Source organism: Sturnus vulgaris, chromosome 14 (assembly GCF_052056855.1).
Source record: "Sturnus vulgaris isolate bStuVul1 chromosome 14, bStuVul1.hap1, whole genome shotgun sequence".
NCBI classification, from domain to species: Eukaryota; Metazoa; Chordata; class Aves; order Passeriformes; family Sturnidae; genus Sturnus; species Sturnus vulgaris.
The window spans coordinates 12,941,235-12,961,282 of NC_142256.1; the positions used below are offsets into that span (position 1 = coordinate 12,941,235).

General features: G+C 42.7%; 1 protein-coding gene across 5 annotated transcripts in view; it reads left to right on the forward strand.

Annotated features, from left to right (window-relative positions):
* LOC148222153 (uncharacterized) overlaps nucleotides 1–20,048 on the forward strand; it is a 123,850-nt gene that overhangs the window by 82,516 nt on the left and 21,286 nt on the right. For 4 of the 5 annotated variants that reach the window (XM_088173169.1, XM_088173168.1, XM_088173172.1 and 1 more), the window contains 2 exons: nucleotides 17,072–17,229; nucleotides 19,075–19,173. In XM_088173169.1, coding sequence (XP_088029295.1) covers nucleotides 17,072–17,229; nucleotides 19,075–19,173 — 257 coding nt within the window. Of the gene's footprint in view, nucleotides 1–1,349; nucleotides 17,230–19,074; nucleotides 19,174–20,048 lie in introns of those variants that run through there. The other variant, XR_015806758.1, reaches the window with a different exon arrangement.

A 20,048-nucleotide genomic window follows, 5' to 3' on the forward strand; every position in this document is an offset into this window, starting at 1 on the left:
AAATATTACCGTGAGGGAGCCCTGAGTGGACCCTGTTCCTTTGGGGGAGTTTCCAAAGCCTTTCTCTACCCTTCACTGTTTTATCTTGCTGGGTGATGGTGTCTCAGTGAGGTGCTCTGTTCTCTAGAGGAAGGAGTTTGTGCCCAGAAGAAAGCAGCCATTGATATCAGACAAAGTAAGGGACAGGTTTGTAGCTTCATCTGCTTTAGCAGCTACAAATCTCACAAGGAGAAAACATGAAGGGAGAAGAATGTATGCCTATAAATGGTCGAACAAAGCAGGAAGCTGAATTTGTAAGAATTATTTTGCTGTAAGTAGAAAAATGTTGTTAATAACTGAACATATCCATCTGATCACTATTTATAATTTCAAAACACCATCCTGCTAACACTCTGCACAATCTGCTCAGCAGCCATCTCAAAGCAGCCAGGATTTTCTCGGTCAGGAGAAATTGGACCATTCCAATTCATTTACCAGTGCACTACAACCTTTGCTGTGTCCAAATTACATCTACCCATCAGAGTTGCTGGAGTTACAGGAAGCACAAGATATTGTCAGGGAAGAAATTATGTCCCTAGGAAAAAGTTACAGAAGAGATCTTGCTGGAAACAGCTGAGCAGCATGGATAATAAGAGTTCCAGCCCCTGAAATGTCAGCAGGTTGAGTGAGGACTCTTGGACAAATGCTGAGACAGTTCAGCCCCCTCTTGCCATTTAAATGTTATCACAACAATTTCTGTAAGTTCCCAAATTAAAACAAAAAAATAATTAGCAGTGCATAGAAATTAATCATAGGCTTGTACTGGGAAAGCAGCTAGCCAAAATAAAAAGGACCTTTAGGGTGTCACATTTTTGAGATAGCACTGACTAGTAGGAAGTATTTATGTTTGTCTGCTCTGCCTCCAGCCTAATCAGACTAGCTTCACTTATAAAGCATATTTACCCTAGCTGGCTTCAAGCTGGCAAATGTGTGTGCAGTTCAAGTCAGAGCAAAAAGAAGAAAACAATCGCCCTCACTGATCTTCACAGGTTTCAGCAGAGAGATGGTACCAAGTTTAAGGAGATCTCAGTTCCAATCCTGACCTGGCTGAGTGGGGTGAGCCCATGTTGAGCCCTGTTTCCCCCACCTTTGCTAAGCTGTGCCTATGCAGGGAGCAGCTGCTGGGCCCTGCCCAGCTGTGCTTGTGCAGAGTAGCTCTAACCTTGGCCTGGGCTTGGAGGAGTGGGGTGTCTGTGTGACCCACCCCACCTTCCTTACCTGTGTGTGGAATTCCCAGCAGAGCTGATGTTTATTTTATTTTATTTTATTTTATTTTATTTTATTTTATTTTATATTTTTAATTTTTTTTATTTTGTTTTTATTTTTATTTCCATAACCACTGCTAAGGCTGGTTTTATCAAGCACTTTCTAGTCTAATAAAATACTTTTGTTACTGATGAAGGAAAGGCAGATGTGCAGCAGATGAAGCTGTCCAGGAGAGCTCTGGTGACAGCCCTGCAGATGCACTTAGATGTCATCAATTCATGATAACAGTGCTGAGCAAGGCAGCAGATGTGCCATTGCCCCAGCTGAGCTTTGGATACTGCATCTCCTGAGACTTTTAATCCTCATTTTCTCTGCCACGTTTAGCTCTGGGTTTAGCGTGTCACCAGGCTGAGGGTTATCCAGAACAGACAGCAGCCTCAGCTTCCCCACCAAAGGTGAAGAGCAGACAGGCTCCTGCTGTGCTCTGACACTGAAAATATTCCTGTTTTCCTGTTGGCAATCCTGAGACAGTTTACTTTTGCCCCCGTGTTGGGCTGGAAGTCAGTTTGTATGACTACAAGGACCAGCTTACTGCAGAAAACCAGGTATTGTGATGATTTTATTTAAGTGTTCCTAAGTGGCATTTCATACAAAATATAAATCACCTTGCCCACCACTTCCCTGACAAATACCTTTTCTAGCTCTTTTATTGAGCAGAGTAAATGCATCACTTGGTATTGCATGTGTTAAGTGCCTAGAGATCTTTCTTCCAGCAGTATTTCATCTTGCAAAAAGCAGAATATTGACAAAATATGTTGTCTTTGAGGTAAAATGTGATGGCCGGCTGGGTTGAACCCATCACTTACAGGAGCAACAGTCCCATAGAAATGTAGGTATTTTCAGAATGATCATGATGCCTTGGCTCAGTTTTCAAAAATCCCTGGCTGCCCATGGTTTTTATTGTGCCTGAAGTTTGTAGTGTGATGGACACCAAGTGCAGCAGCAGCGCAGGGGCTTTCTGCTACTTTATTAATGGTTTGTTTTAGTTTTGTTAGTTTTTGCTTAGAGTTAGGATTAACAAAAACACGATGGAAAGTTTTTCTCATGTTCGGGCCTGGTTGTTTATTAAATCTTATTAGAAAGTGCAGAGCGTTCAGCAGCACTTCCAGCTACCTGCTAGAAGCGAGGAAAAACGGCCTGAAATGCAACTGTTACAAGGTCTTTTAAAGCTAAAGAGTCTAATAGAGAATTAACTCCTATATTATTTATACTTTTGACTCAATAACTAGATTTCTATGACCTTTAGAGTGACACTGACTGGCCAACCAGAAACTATTACTTGAAAACCATGAAGTAGAAGTAAAAAGAAGAAAGATGAACAAAGAAAGAGACAACGCCTAAAACCCTTCATGTTGTCTCATACCTATTACTATACTATAAAAACTTTAAATTTAAAACCCATTACTCTGTGAAAGCACACACTTCTATTTCACTACACACCCGTGATTTTAACTTCATCACTCAGATTTGGAAGCCTTCTCCAAGGCCTCAGGTCAAAAGCAGTGTTCTCCAGAGGGTCAGTGCCAGACAGCACAGAAAGCTCAAAAACCCCAGGTTTTTGGGATCCAGCAACCAAGGTTATTGATAGATTGTTTTATGGCAGTGTGTCAGGGTGCAACCCCTCATGGCCTCCTGCTCACTCCCTCCAGTGGAATGGGGGAGAGAATGGGAAAGGTGAAACTCAGAAATCTTGTGGGTCGAGACAAAGACAATTTAACAGATAAAGCAAAAGTTGCACATGCAGCAAAAGCAAACCAAGGAATTCATTTTCCCCAGGGCAGGCAGGTGCTCAGCCATCCCCAGGACAGCAGGGCTCCATCACATGTAACAGTGACTTGGGCAGACAAGCACCATCACTCTGAACATCCCCACTTCCTTCTCTTCCCCAGCTTTGTGCCAGGATGATGCCACATGGTCTGGGAATCCCTCGGGTCAGCTGGGGTCTGCTGTCCTGGCTGTGTCCCTTCCCTGCTCCTTGTGCACTCTTGCTGCTGGGGTGGGGTGAGGAGCAGAGAATGCCTTGACTCCTCCCAGCATCAACAAAAACGTCTCTGAATTATAAACACTGCTTCCAGCAGAAATCCAAACCACAGCCCCATACCAGCCACTGTGGAGAAAATGAATTCTAGGCCAGCCAAAACCAGCACACAGTGGTAAAATTTAAACATAATAAATACTGTACTGGTGAGTTATGGCATGTAGTGTCATTTGAGTAAATTTGAAAGAGGATCTCAGCAGGTCACGTCATGCCCCTGGAGTTTGGGCTAGTGAAGATTTCCAAGAGCTGCCCCATGCACTCTCCCTGACAGGGCCACGTTCACTCACCTCTCAGCAGTCAGATAGATGACTGTGCTGAGTATTTCCTTCCCCTAAATACCTGGAGAAGGATTTTCTCACACAGAAACTTAAACACAGACCCTCCAATTTTAGCTGTGCTCAGAGGAGTCCCAGCATGCAGGGCACTTGCTGGGATCAAAGCACCAGCAGGATACAGACTCCATCTCCCTTCAGATTTGACTACTGCTCTGTCACTTGGGATTTCCCAAACACAGCACTGTGATGTGGTTCCTTTGCATGCTCCACCTCTTTAGACACTTGCTGGCCTGGAAATCTTTAATACAGATTCATTGAACCAAACCACCAGACCCCAACTTAAAGAGACTCCTGAACACAAGGAGTCAGAAATGCCATGAGGAGATTTCATGTTCTTCATCATCATTTCTGAAGAAGAAGGTGAGGTGCCTGTTTAGATGGATAACATTATGGGGTGACACAGTGTATAACCTCATGGTAGCCACCCCCTGACAGTGTCACATTCATGAAGTCAAAGATTATTTTGCATTTTGTGTTATCTCACACTAGTCCTAAGCATAGGAAGAAGAAGAATGCCTGTTTTGCACTCACTGGCTATTAGGCTGTGTCTGGTTACATAACATCAGCTGATATAATGTTAACCAATGCAAGCAGATAAAATGTGACACAAATATCACATTGAATCAGATTTTAACGGAGTTGGCAGCTTTTACACCACAGATTAAAAATACCAAATTCAACCATCATACCTGTAGGTACTCAGGACAAAGCAATGCTAGTCACGAACTGCAAGCCACATTTTCATATCCTAGCTTATAAAATGGTCATTTTTACCCTCTGTTATGTTCCTATTTCTTCCCAAAAGTTGTAAAAAAACACGATGTAGACTAACTAGGACAAAACATGCATCAGCAGGGAATTAATCTACTGAAAAATGGATAAAACTTAGAGCCTGTCTCAAAAAACCCACCAAAATCAATAACAACCTTTCTATTGATTCAAACAGGAAATGGATCAAGGTGTCCATGCCTCAATAAATATTTTTACTGTACAACTAATTTCCCATTAGGAAACCCCATAAGGTTCTTTTTGTTGACGGTGGGGGGGAAAGCAGAGGAAATTTTATATAACAGAGCAGAAGGATTACAAAGGGGAGGCAGCACTCAGGTGATATATCAAGTGACAACACCATATTGGGTTTTTCAATGTTTTCTTCATTTTCCACACATAGAAATTTTACACTGAAGAAAGAGCAAGGCTGATGACTTGCACCATGACTCATGGCCACTCCCCTCCTACAGCTACAGCTGGCAGAGAAAACAAAATATTGGGGCATCAGAGAGCCCGTTGGACCCTTCCCCTCTCCTTACCCAGTTTCTGGAGCAGAAAACAACCCCAGGACCTTGGGAGCTCCTGTAGCTGTGGTTTCTAAACCAGTCTTTCCAGGGCCACGTTGTGTAGGAGACACAGAGAATCCTGACAGTCTGCAGGGATCCTCCTTAGCCACAGCTGCAGCTCATACCAATGCCTGTCAGCATCCTGAGGGTGTTTATCATGCAGTGCCTCGCTGGGATTCTGCCTTTACAGCAGATCATTGTCAGGAGAATGGAAACTCTTGTGCCACACTAATAAGGTAATGCTCTGATAACACAGTTGGTTAATAACTTTTATTGCAAACAGAAGACAAGTCAAAACTACTGAATTGCAGCCTGGAGGGAAGAAAAGAGAAAACGGCCAGCACTGTGACAGCCTGCAGTCCTCACACATCACCTGCTCACCAGCACACCGCCTGCACACTGCAGCAATGATCTGCAGCAGCGTGGGGAGGGCATGAGCTGGCAGAGGGATTCTGCTCCCCAAAATACATCACCTAGACAGTTTTCTCACATGCTGATTTTCCTTCTCTCACCATATCATTTATACATCAGAAAATTTCCCTTCCCCAGCCTGCGTGTCTTACGGTGAAAGGAAAAGGACAGATATCCCTGCAGGGACTGGGATGCTGAGCAGTGAGCTGAAAGTATCTGTCAGGGGGAGCAGGAATTAAAAGGACACTGTCCAGATGATGTGGTATAAACTTTCATAACCTCCTCCTTAGTTTTGTATCCATCACATAACGATGTGTCAGGACTTGTGTTTAGCACCCTTTGCATACCAGATCTTGCTGTGCTCTGCTGCTTCTTTTGCTATGAATCTTCACTTTCTACTTGACAAGAGCAGAGGCTCATCTCTTGATTCTTTTTTTTCTAAAAGCTCTAATAGCTCCATTCCTCAGCCCAGTTCTGGGGGAAGAGAGCACATGCAGGGAGATGCTGGGGGCAGATGTGCCTGTTGATAATTGTCGAAGTAATGCTCCACTAAGGTTTTCAGTATATTTGACAAGGTACCTGTGCTTTTCTCCGGGGTCCCCACAGTAGCTGCCATCAAGACCAGGTGGCACTGAACAGAGACCCCATTGTGTAGACCAGAACTGCCCACTGAGGGTTTGCCTTCCGTATGGAAACTCTGATAAAGGGCATTTGAACAAACCAGACATTTTCTCTGAAGTGAAAACATTTCCAGCTTATCCTCTTGATCCTTCAGATTGTTATTCATCGTGTGCACTAGAGGAGTGTCTGCAGATGGACCCAAGCAAAGTATTAACTCAATAATGAATCCTGCAGTTTACCAGTAGACTTAGACTCAAATTGCAAAACAATTCATCTTCAACCCTGCTCATAAGTGAGAAACAGGTATCTTGAGGCTGGTAACCTTTTAGAAACACCACGGTGACAGATTCTGCCTGACAGATTTGACATGAATTTTGCCTGCTGCATAAATATTGATGGGCTTAATGCTCAGCATTGCAGACTTAATCTTCTTAGCAGGTATGTTTTCAGATTTGGAGCTGAGCTGACTGCACGGTCCCCCCTCCTTCCCCAGCATCCAGCGATGAGCTCAAGGTGCAATTTAGAGTCATTAGCCCTTGAATGGAAAAAGTTGACAAGTGTTCACCAACGAATGTTGTGTACTTGACCGTCTCAGAGGAATGGCCCTCAGCCAAGTGGATCCAAGATCGTTCAGAGCCCTGACACGTTGAGGAAGGGATGGGGAAGGCACACAAGGGAACAAGGACCCTGTGATAGAACTGCTTTTGTTGTGGGGCAAACAACCCAGCCTGGCACTGCCACTGCACTTCCACATTTCCTGCAGGAAAATTTCCCCCAGGAAATCTCTGTGATCGAGATGAGAAGGAAGCAAAGATAAACAGGATTTCAATGTGAGTGTTTGTTTTCAGACCTTGATCTTCCAAACAGCTCTCTGAGAAGGTCTGTGTCCGTGGGGGCTCAGAACACATCTCCACCAGCCAGATGTGTAATTTATAACTCACTTTCTTCAATGTCAAAGCCAACGACATAAAGGACATACAATACTGAGAAAGACCTAACTTTACTGTCACTATGAAATATTAAGGAGGCAAGATAGGAAAATAATATTTTTTAAAAACTGCATCAGTTTGCTGGTTCTTTGTCTTCTGCACACCTCCCATTTGTTTATCCCACCTGTACATCTCAGTTCAACTTCAGGTAACTTGGCTGCTGGAAGTTTATTCTCACTTTTAAAATAAAGGAAGTTTTAACCTAATTGCTTAAATTAATGAGCTGCTCTGCAAATTTTCTATTTTGAACTGGAGCCACTCTCCGTCGACCCTGCCAAACCAAATTCTTTGACCCAATTTCTAAGAATAAATTTCCTCCTGAAAGCTGAAAACAGCCACACCAATCCATATTGTCCAGCCGGCTGAAACTGGGACTTATTAATGGAAATATGCAGAGCCCTCAGCAACAGTGATGCAAATTACTGTAATTTTTTTTTTTGCCAAGGCTATTCTGAGATTCTGAGGTCAGTACTTACATGGCTTGATGACAAGGGAATTAACTGCACAAAGATCAGGTGATATTAGAATTTTAAAAAGCCTCACTGGGAAAAAATAGAAACATTCAATATTGTATGAAGCATAGATGTGCCATTGGTTAAAGAGCTGGAATGATTTTTTTTACTTTTACACAGACAAATGGATAGAAGAGGAAGGAAAGGATTTTGTGCTGTCTATTAACTAATATATATTTTTAAAATCATAATCAAATATTTATGATCAAACCTTTAAATGTGTATTCTATAGAATGGAATATCTGGGTATCATAAATGAACTGCCAGTTATCTGCAACCATGCAGATCATTTCCCCTTGCCTTTCTCTTTAGGCTGCACACCCATGTCAGGGTGTGTATCTCACTGTCACCTCTTGCCTGCACCATAAATCAGAGGCAGCTTTGCTGCTGTGCTTAAATCAAGCCCTGTGTGTATTAATAAATATAAACTGCATAGCAGCTGAGTGCTGTAATCCTGATAGGGCTCTGGGGAGGCTGCCATCAGTAACCTGGCAGCAATTGCACCCTGGCACCCAGGATTTGTATTTCTGCTCTTGCACTGGCTAGGGCAAGACTTCTGTTTGCTTCACTAATGTAGATTATGCCCCTTTGATCTCTCCTGGTGATATTATCACACACTGTTTTACAGGGGGGGGTCATGATGGAGGGAGAATACAAGTCAGGAGTTCTACAAGGGCTTAATCTTGCAAACTCCTCACTCAGTGAGACCCTGGAGCAGCAGTGCATAGCAAAGCCTGGCTGCACTAAGCCAGCAACAACAGGAGCATCTCAGGGAAGAGATGTTTGTTGTCACATCCCCAAATCTCTCTGAGCAGAGTGGCAGGGAGCAGCAGCACCAGCCCAGAGCAGCAATCTCTGCTCTCCCAGCACAGCACTTGCTTTAGACACAGCAATAAATACAGTGGCCAGGTCTGGAAGGATGCTGGAGTAATGAGGAATTTAACACCAGGGAATTTGACCCACTGAGAGAAGAATGGCAGCAGCCCCTCAGATACTTGTTGCAGACCCCAGGTTTTCCTGAGAGCCATTTGTCTCTTTCTGAAGCTGTAAACACACAAAGCAAATTTTGTTAATGTGAACATCTCATGAACACAGACAAAGCACTCTCTGCAGCACATCTTCCCACCCACACATGCTGGAATGTGGCAGGATGAGGTGCAGGCACTGCTCCAGCTACCTTGAGAACTGCCAAGGAGCCCAGCAGTCACCCAAAAATAGCACCCAGAATAATTGACAATATACTGGTGTTCTGCCTTGTTTCTTAGACGTATTTTTTTCTGCTGGAAGCATACAAATATATTTCATAAAACTGATGTATCTTGAGACTAGAAATTTTGCCACTCCATCATTTCTGTTTGTTTCAGAGAGAGGACCTATCTCTGAATCATTTAAGGGATTTATTCCCTTTGAGTCAGAAATCAAGATCTGTACATTTCAAAGAGAAATATTTAACCATAGTCAGATGGGCTAAAACGGTGCTAGAAGGTCTTGTCTAGATTTAGCATTATTAGCAAAAATAATTAAAAGTTCTTCCTTAACAAAGCTAACAAAGTAAGACAAATTTGAAGAAAAAATAGAACTATGATTCTATGCAGACAGCAGCAAGGATATACTCATAACTAGAAAGAAAGAAAACACCCAATTTATTTGCAGTCTATCTTTTAAGGGAGAAAAACGTCTTTGCCTCCAGCTGTAGAGAACAGAACTATTTCCAGTCCATCATAGAAAAGAACACAGTACAGACCTCATCGACCATGCCATCAGTGGCAGCATCAGTGCTTGGTGGAAGACCCCAGCAGCAGTCCTCACATTTCCTTCAGCCACCACTTCCCACTCAGAGAAAAGCTCTTCTGGGGCACGTGGGACTGGCATGATGCTGCAGCTGAAGTACTGCAGGTGCAGCAGAAGGTCCTGTCAAATCAATATTTTGCCTTCATGCAAAGTCTGAGGACATAATCTGACCACTGCCATCTCCATGACTTCTCCTTACTCTTTTGGAAAGAGCAGCACTGATTTACAACCCTGTGTCATCTCAGCCTTGGAAAACATAAACGTGTTTGTGCAGAACAGGCCTATTAGCTAAATCTCTGCTGCAGGGCACAGCTCAGGTGATCCACTGAATTTTATCTGCATCCCCTCAAAAGCCTCTGGGAAGCCTCAGGAAACTTAAATAATGTAAGGGCACCAAGCACTGAACCCAGTCCCTTGATGTTTTGAGTTCAACCACTTTGCTTTTAGCCTCATCACCCAGTGCAGAGGAGGGAAGTGGTGTTGGAAAGTTTGCCTTGCAGTGGGGTGAGAGCAGGGAGAGGCTGGGGAGGGGTGCAGGGGAGCACTCCAATGCCTGAACACTCCTCAGCAACATCCCTGCTGTTCTCCTGGCTCCTCAGGAGCCTGGAGCCTTCCCAGGTCTGGGAGTGAAGTGAGACTTGTACAGAACCCTGCAGAGAGCAAGGGCACTGCCAGGGGAACCACATGAGAGCCAGGAGAGGAGAGGATTTGGAGCATCCAGGTGATCTGGGATGAGGCTTTGCTTCTCTACCTTTGCTGGAGTAAAGATACAGTAAAGACAGAGTAACTGCAAGAATCAGTGGAGGAGAAAACCATGGCAACAGAAACTTAGTTCCTACATTAATTTATTGCCATCGAGATATTTGCCAAGTGCCAACTCCCTGGGAAAAATTCATTTTTCATCAGTACAGCACAGAAATTAGCATCAGAAGAATTAATGCACTTAATAACTGCCAAAGAGCACTGAGAAATGTGCATGAGACATGAAGACAACTGTATTTATGTGTCCCTTCAACCTATAGCAAACACCAGCTAACTGGATAAATGTCACTGTAAGTTTGAATCATGACTTGGTGTCATTTTAAATTCAAGTGAAGCAAGGATTTTCTTTATTTGGCTAACACTGGAAGTGACATAATGAATAAAGGGCACAAGCTCCTTGTTTGTGTTGCAAATCTTTCAGCCTTTAACCTAGAAAAAGGTGATGGCATTTCCAAAACAGGTCAGGTCATAGGCTAATCTGGCTGGTTTGTGCCCAGAGGAGAAGAGCTGTGCAGCAGGCATGGGACCTGCCAGACTCTTTAAGCCCTTGGGACTTGGCCATCTCCACTTTTCCTCCCCCTCTAAGCCAGGAGACCCTGCAGCCTGCTGCCCTTGCTGTCCTGGAGCACCTTCATTCAGCCAGACCTCTGCTGATCCACAGAGCAGCAGCACAGAGAATCTGTGGGTGACTGTAGGAGATCCAGGGGTTTCTGTGCTGGGCTGAGCCCCTCCAAACCCACTCTAACTCTGTTCCTTGGCTTATCTCCAAGGTTATCTCCTGCTACCCCACACTCCCAACAGCACAAATTCACCACATGGCTTTGATATCTCCCCTCCCTCCATGTCCCAGCCTGCTAATTTGAAGTGCTAGAGAGCAAGCAAACAGCCTGCCAGAGCATCTCTGGGCTTTTCATCTTTCTCTCAAGAGTCCACTTCTTGCTTTTGGCCCACAGAAAAAGAGAAGAATCTTTTTTCCCCAGCTCCAATTCATTAAATACACAACACACAGGCTACAATTCGGATGACTACAAGTAGCATCGTTACATTTCTATGAATATTTTTTAAGGAATATCAATCTCTGCCTTTTTTTTTTTTCTTAATATACTGTTTCACCAACAGGGCTGTCAGATATGCACTGCAGAACTAAGTCCTGGGTTTTCTTTCAGGACCTACAGAGATCAGGAAACTTGGGTTGTGATGGGCTTGTTTTTCTGTCTGAAGCAACTGCTCATTTATATGTTTGTAGATGGTTTTTGCAGACCTGACCCCAGATTTCCCCCTCCAAATGATTAAACACTTTGTTTACACTGAAGGCAGTATAGCTGATGTGCATTCTGTCTCTTAGCCTGCAAGCTTGTAACAAACTGACCACTTTATTCAGTCTCTTGATTTTAACAGCGAACATTATTTAGTACCACATGCAAATTGGCATCTTAACTGTGAGAAAAAGAGTGACTGATTCATTGTTCAGCTGATGGGAGGAATTACCTTCATCACTGTGTGATTCATCTTGATTCATCCCACGCCAGGAATCACGAAGGAATAATTTAAAGCCAACTCAATATATTGTAAGCTCTAAGTGGGAAAGCCTGTGCTTAGTAAACACTGCTGATGGACAAAAGCAAAGTGTGGGGGTATCCCGTTGCAGAGGACAATACTGCAAAGATGGAAGCACAGTTACAGAAATAGATGATTTTCCCCCACCCATGGTTCACTCTGGAAAGCTGACTCTCAGAGGACAAGGCAGAAAAAGAAACAAGGTAGAGAAAAGGCATAAAATATTTATTGTAGGCAAAGCAAGATCTGTGCAAGGAAAGAGTGACAAAAATTGAACTGCTACATATACTGATGATACAAATGGGATGGGGCATGGTAGAGAATCCTAAAACAGTGCAGGGCCCCGTGTGTGCCTGCTTGCACATGAGACAAACAAAGGACAGGTGACAAAAAGGGAAAAGCACACAAGCTGGAAGAAAATATGGAGAGAAAGGGGTTAGGAAAGCAGCAATACAAAGCAGATACTCCAGGACTCAGTAACACTGAAAGATGGGGATAATGAGAAACACAGCCAGGAAAATAACTCAAAGACCAGAAGGATTCAAGTTCCCTGCTGTGGTGGGGTAGTAGGGGTGACCTTGTAGACAAATTTCAGAGTATTTATCTGCCACAAAACACTGTTTCTTTCAGGACCCTGCTATGGCCTAAACAAAGGGCTGTATGAGACAAAAAGACAGTGGATATTGTTCCCATGGCACAGCTTTAGCATGTCCAGAAGCAGGGGGGTTTCTAACCCTGACCTAGGAAAGCCCTGCTGTGGTGTCAGGGGAGCACAGGCAGGGCAGCCCTGCAGACCAGGACCAGGTTATGGATTCACTAAGTGAACACTCTGAAACACTGTAATTGCCATCTGGGCTGCATTATTTCAATATGGGGGTTTTAATGCAGAGTTAAGAGCAGTGCTGACCTTTAAATACCCTAAGTATTTTAAAGCTATACTAGAAGATTTTACACCAATTATTTATTAGCATTATAAGTAAATGAGTTATTATCATTCATGAATTCTGTAGCAGTCAATTTGTTTCTCTGCCCAGAGCCTTGAAGTGCCTATTTCACAATTTCTTAGAGATGTAACCATAGGAACTAAGTGGTTGCCAACATAAACCCTCACAATTAATGACGATAAGCTTTCACCCTATTGAGTGATAGTGAAATGTATACAGAGCTGATGAAATGCACCTCGAGGGCCATGGGACCCTGAAGGCAGAGGCACATGGAGAGGCTGTGCAATGCTCACATGCTGCACTCACATTGGCTCAGCTGTGCATTTTTGAAACTCTCACGCGGAGGAGCATGCTGTGAAATGGAAGACCAAGAAGGCAGATTTTCTGCCCTGGAAAGCAGAGATCCCTCTGAGCTGTAATAGAGAGCAAAGACAGTGCCCTTGACCCGCTCCCTGAGCATCACAGAGGAATGGGAAATGGCAGTGGAGAGGAGCCACCATTCCCCAGGGACACCAGGAAAGCTGCAGCACTGGGGGGCCGTGCTCATGCAATTGGAGCAGCCCCCAGAGCTCCATCCCTGCTGTGGAGCACCCACCTCAGATGAGAGGTTCAGCTCTAGATGCCTCCTGCACTTAAATATCTTCTGTGGAGATCCTTCCTGTCCCTTTCACACTGGGGTGAATATTTTGCCTCTGTTCCCCTCTGAAGAGGTGGGTTTGTTTTTCCCTAAGCATCTATTGCTGGAGGATTGACAGCTCCACTGCAGATGATCATCCTTACGTGGGTGTGTGATTTCCAAGCAATAACATGGTTTTCCCAAGAAAGCTTCACAAATAATCCATCTCTGGAGGTGATAATTTTATATGCTTAAACACCAGACCAAGGACAAATGCTTTTGCTCTTGCTTGCCTGTGACCAGGAAGGCACAAAACCTTCTTTCAGGGGAAAATATGCAGTAACACCTGAAAGCAAACTGCTGTCTTGTCAGGCAGGGCAGATTCATCAGGAGCTTTTGACGTTTATGGTAACAGGCTCAGAGGACATCTTGAAAGACATCTTAATTTACTGCTTCAAGAGAAATATCCAGATGACTTTTCCCACAGCATGTTTTTGTAGAAATTAGAAAATGGAAATTAGAGGCATTCTTGCAAATGGTTTGGGGCTTCATGAGGTGGTTCTATCAGAAAGAGATACAAGACTTTCCTGTTTCTGAGATTCTGCCCAGAGTGATGCTGTGGAAGAAGATCATGAGTGTGCTCCAGGAAACAGTTATTTGCCCACAGGGTGGTGGAGAACACAAGAACAGCCACCTGGCACCTGGCCAAAATGGAACAGAGCCCTTTTGCTGCCAGGGAGATGTTTAAGGAGAGGGTGCAGGGAAATGTAAGCAGCACGTGAGGGGCTGCAGGTGCATCTCCAATCTGACAGCATGTTGGGAGTGAGGGGCTGCCAGAGCCGATGGCATCAACCCTGCCAAGGAGCAGAACTGACAGTTTGTCATTTAAATCTTTGTGAATTAAAATATCTGGAAAGGGGCACAGCAATAGCTTCCTTTTTTTCCTTGGGGAGCACTGCTACAGAAAAGTGAAGAGCTTCAAGAAGGGTGGTATAGGCAGGGTACAGTTCTGCACAAACTCATCCATTTCTATCTGAGCTCTCTGTTTGCAAATCCTTGCATTAAGTGATGCCATACTGATTTTTGCCTTTTTTTTCTTTTATATATTCTCTGTATTCATCACACGTATATTTGTAGCTCTGTAGCCTATTATTGCATTCATAGCTAGTTTTCCCAGGACTTTTCCCTGCCCTAATAGGTAGAATATATTCCAAAATATATTCCAAAGTTCCTATCCTATCTTGGCTCTCCCTGAGAACCAAGGCCAATAAACAGCTTTTCAAGACACATTTTCCTCAACAGGTTCAGTTTCCATCTGAGGGGGGGAGGATTTAGAAGGGGCTTGAATTGGGGGGGAATTGCATCACCACCTGTGCTCCTAACTCGTGATTTTTGTCAATTATGCTAATTTAATAAACTTATAAAATTGTACCCTCAAGGAGGGTGGGCTTTTGTAGACATTTTCTGGATTTGCCCCTGGAGACCTCCAATATAGACCAGGCTTTAAATTATCAACTATACTAATATTATCTCCAAAGTGTCTGTTTCATTTCTAGGTTTCTTAAAGCATCATAAGAAGCTTCATTTTTCTTCTGCAGTGCAATAATCCTACCAATAAAGAAGAACATTTGAATATTTGATGTCATTAAGTAAACTGTACTGTACCCTTAAACAGGTTTTCGGTTATCTCAGTCATCAGAATCACTCAGAATCCTCTGTGTTTAAATGTATCTGTCTCCAGCTTGGTACAGATACACAGTTCCTGGCAGATAACAGTGTCACACCAGATAATAAGCTCCTGCTGCTAGATAAACCACTTGGAGGAAGATGCATATTTGAATTTCTATTCCCTTGGCTTTAATGAGATGCCATCAGCTCAAGTTTGGCCCCATATTTAAATGTCATTATGAGAAGTTCTATGCAATCACAACAACAATAAAAAAAAATAAATTTTAAGCATGATTTCTACTGGAAATGGGCTTTTCTTGCAAATCCACATTTCTTTGCAGTCTCATGCAGCACTGTGTTGGCAGATAAGAAATCACACCCAGCACAGATGGGACTGAGAGATCTCAAAAGGTGACCCAGCTCTTGGTCACCCTGGAGGGGCCAGGTGTCCCCCCAGGCAGGGATGCAGCCTGTGACATGTGGGACACAGCTGTGTCCCCACCCAAAGCACTGCTGCCAGGGCATGGCACAATGCTGTGCAGTTCATTTGACACTGACACACTGATGTGGCCACCGAGCCACACAGGCAGAAGAGGTTTGGAGACTGAGAGGTTCCATTTACAGAGGTTTGAGCTCCCTCATGCCCCAGCACACACCACCCACTGCTCCCCAACAGCAGCTTCTCCCCACAGAGGCAAAAGGCTCAGACCAGTCAGATTTGGTGTTTTCCCTCTCTTTCTCTGCTTCATAGGCTGCTGAATTCCAGTGTGTCCAGTGCCACATCCCAATCTTGATGAAAATCTCGGTGACCTCTGAGGGTTTTAAGATCTCAAAAACTCATTTTCTTCTTCATATTCCAGCAGGAATAACTTCAAAAATAATAATTTGGCCATATATATATATATACATATATATGCTTATATCCCATCATGTTATATTCTAAACAACTGCCTTGGGGTACAAGAAACTACATTAAAATGCGTGCAAACTGAGTTAACAAATGTCAGCCAGAGGTTCCAAATACAAACTGTGCTTCTCAGACCCCAGGCTAAAAGACTGAATAAACAGATGTTCTTTGCACTGTGCCCTGAAGGTTAAACTTAACCTTCATTAGACAAACAAGGGACACTGATATTCTTTTCTGAATAAGAAAGGTTGATGGCATATATAATCAAGGCTTAGAACATTTGACATATTTTAGGTTAGGGGTTTTAGCAGAGGAAGAGAAGTTATAATATTTCTAGGAGAGGAGAAGCAGACAGACTGTGCACAATAAATCAAAAGATTAAGAGTTCAGAGGCATCCACTGAGAGGCAGCAGCTCTCTGTTCCCATACCTACTTTATTTGCAGCTTGGGCTCCACCCCAGTTGGAGGGATGGTCTCCAAGCCACCTCCAAGGAATGGCTCCTCTCTGCCAATCTGCTCCTGGCAGGTTTTCAGGTCCACTCACAACAAGACCTAGGTTTTACACTTTCTTGCCAGTGAGTTAGGACTTGAGATCTAGATGTGAGTAACTCCACCACAGATAAATTTTGTCAGAAACACTCTTATCCATAAGAAGGAAAGACTTACAGTCTAATACTCACAAAGAGACTTACACAAAAAGTCCAGAAAGATCTATAAGAAAAGCCGTGAAACAATTTCCCATTATCATAAAAATGGAAGAGAAAGCTAGGGAAAATTCTAGTCACTGTGTTGCTTTTTCCCTGGAAACAGGAAAACTAATTATACTGAAAGACTTATTTGTTTCCTCACAGATTGGTCAGCAGCGTTTTCACTTTTTCTTGAGGTCTTTTTGGGCTTTGCAATATGAAATCAAGGCACGTGTTCCTCTTCACTTTTTTGCAATCTCCATTGATTCATATTCCTCTAGGCTGTGCTGCTCTTTCCTGCCTGTGCTTCTATTCTGTTCTGACCTCCCCTGCACGCCTTAATCTGTGGAATTTTTTATTATCTTCTAACTCTTGTAGATATCCATCTTTCTATCTCACCAAAAACTAATGTGAATGTGAATGTCCGTGTTCCAGCTATACAGTGCTGTGTGTGGCAGGAGCTGCCTCCCACATCTGATTGCTTTAATTTACCTATTTGATTTCTCTTCACATAACTGAGTGAACCCTTTCTCTGCCCAGGCCAGGCTTGCTGACCATGGAGATTATTTTTAATGTGGTTCCTATCCCACAGGAGCACGGATTTCCAGAGTTATATTCCTTCCTGCTTTGCTGAGTTACACATCACAAACTAATCTAGAAGGACTCTCAAGGACCCCGGTTACTCAGCAGAGCACAGTCAACAAAATTGCTTCATGTTTTGCCATGTTATTTCAAGAACAATGGGTTCAGGTGAGGTGACAATGCCTTGTAAACTGTCTGCAATGAGATACATTTTATTAGGAAAGTACAGAACTATGATTGTTGATCATCTAATTAAATTTCAGGCTAAGTTTGCTGCAGCTTGATTTACTGATGTGTTCTGAGTGACTCACAAACATATTGAAATAAGGGGCTGGTATGACAACTGTGCACAATGATACAGAAAATAAAGGCCTTTTCCATGCCAATTGTAAATAAACCCACAATTATTTAAATAAAGATATGAATTATTTATGGCATTTCTGTAACACAAAGATGCCGATGCAGACACTATCATAACAGAGAATATAAAAGCAGAATCTAAACATGTGTCTTACTTGCCAATAATCCTGCAAGATATCTAAAGAAATAGTACCTTGCTTACTAAAGTGGGCTGCTCCTCCCAACACACAGTGGACCTGAATTTTTCTACATTTCATCTCAAAGTCAACTAGAATGCCTTATATACTCATACTAAATATTCTCACTCTAAAGCTGAATCTTTATTATTGTTATTATACAGAGAAAATATCTGCTGGCTACACCCAGACAGATATGCCCATTTTCATCATAAGCTTTAGAACAGTTTTATTGCCTCTCACTGAAAAGTCAGTATTTTGCAAGATCTAAAGAAAACAAAAGAGAAAAAAGAAAAAGTTGAAAACAATTAAACAACACAAGTTTCATAGCCATTTTCCATGGGAACAAAATCTTCTATAGTCAGGGCAATTATTCCTTTTAAAGTATAGCTTCCAATGTTCTGTTGTGAGTTGCATTTAAATAGGGGATGAACTCATCATCTCACCGTTTAACCATCTGTAAATAGTCTAAATACAGGACATTAGATCTGAATAAGAAATCTCTGCAAAAATGTTCATTGGTACTTAGTGCAAATTAGACAAACTCCATTTTGTAGGCAACATCAGAACTCTTTTTTCCTCACAAATTATCTGGAGCAGTAGATATTTCTGCCAAATGGTGGCATTTTGGCTGCCTTGAGTGAAAGCTGAGGTAAATTGTACTTAAATACTGGTTAAAGTCAGTAGCTTGGCTTTGGTAGATTCAAACCAGAATCCATGGGAAAGGGTGTGAACCTCACAGCCCTGCTTCAGAGACCCACTGCTGGGCTTGTATCATTTCAACTAGAAGCTGCCCTGCAGCCATGAATAAAAGAAATAAAATTATATCCTAGAGATGTAGCACTTGCTGCATCTGTAGCATTAATGATGATTTCATCCCATTTTTTCCCATCTGTAGCAGGGCATCATTTCACTAATACTTTTAAAATACTACTAGACTCTACTTTCAAGGGAGAGAATCAGTCCACATGAAGACAGAGCTGGTTAGGGAGCACAGCAGCCAAATATAATTTCTAAAGTAGCTCTTAATTGATTGCACTTGTGAAAGATGCATCAAAACGTCCCAAAATGAGCACGCTGTCACTTTTTTAATTTGTGACAGTTTGCCCCCAGGTAAACCTCCAGCCCACTAATAGTTTTTCTTGGCCAGCACAACCAATATAGACTTCGTATCTTTCTTTGCTAAATAAGAGGAACATTTACAATTGCTGCTGGGTAGAAAATTAACCAAGTGAACTTTCCAATTTGTCTGTCCCTGTCTGTCTCTCTCATTAATTTTTTATGGAAATCAAAGACTAATTCTGTCTCTCTGCTTGTAATCACATTCAGAACATGCTCATGACTCAGTAATCTGCTTATGAGCATTGCTGTTCTCGGCAGTAACTCTGCAGACACCCACATTTGGGGCGGTCTGAATGTTCACACAGCTTGCAGTTGCCAACACAATTTTTATTCCTTGCTGTTTTTGTCATTTTAGACTCTCCCTTCCATTTTGAAAGCTATCAGGGTGAACAGGAAACTCATCAAACCAAAGTCAGAAGTCATAAGAAAATATTCACCCCGCTGCAAAATCCTGGTAAGCAATTTCTGATGGCTTTAGTAAAAAAATGAATTTACTGATGATGCTTTTTTAAAAACAAGCCCAGCTTGAAAGGCCAGATGTGAAATCCCACACTTATCCCAGTGCAAGGGAAGTTGGATCCAAATTTATTATTTTGGCTTGAGCAAACACTATTTGCTCAGTTCCTCTACATACAGAACATAATGGGGGTGAGGTTTTATTTTAAATTTCGACTAGTTGCCAAGATGTTAACTTTCCTAGCTGTGTTCAGCATCATAATTACCTGCTTCAACCAGTAATTGGTTGCCTTCATAGAGCAGCAATAATCTAGTTATTACTCCTCATTTTGCCCCTATCAAAAAGGCTCTGGGGAGGAACTGTGAGCAGGTATCCATGTCACCTTCCCAGCAGCTACTGGAATAAAAAGTGGCCAAGGAGAATGTACATTTAATGGCAATACCATAATTTGTGTGCTCCTCAATGAGGAGAGACAAAAGGCAGTGATGGAGCAAGGAGCAGGAGCAGCTCTGTGGGAGCACGAGGGGCACAGCTGGGCTCATCATTGTTATCCTTTCAGCTGCATTTTGATGGCTTAGCAACACAGCTAATTTTACCTAAGAGGGAAATGGTGAAGCAAAGTGATAACACTTCTTTATTAAGCAAATGCACTCTTATTTATAGCCAGATTTTGGATCACAAAAATAAAAGAGATGAACACAGAACTTCCTTACCGGTTTTATTTGGTGTGTGTGTATAATTAGTACAAATGGTTTTCCACATTCAAATCATGTACCAAAATCAACTATCTTCCAGCATGTAAATGTTTTTCTGTCTGTATGGACAGCACAAACACATTGTCAGGAGAGTTTGTAGCAAAATGGTTTGAACAC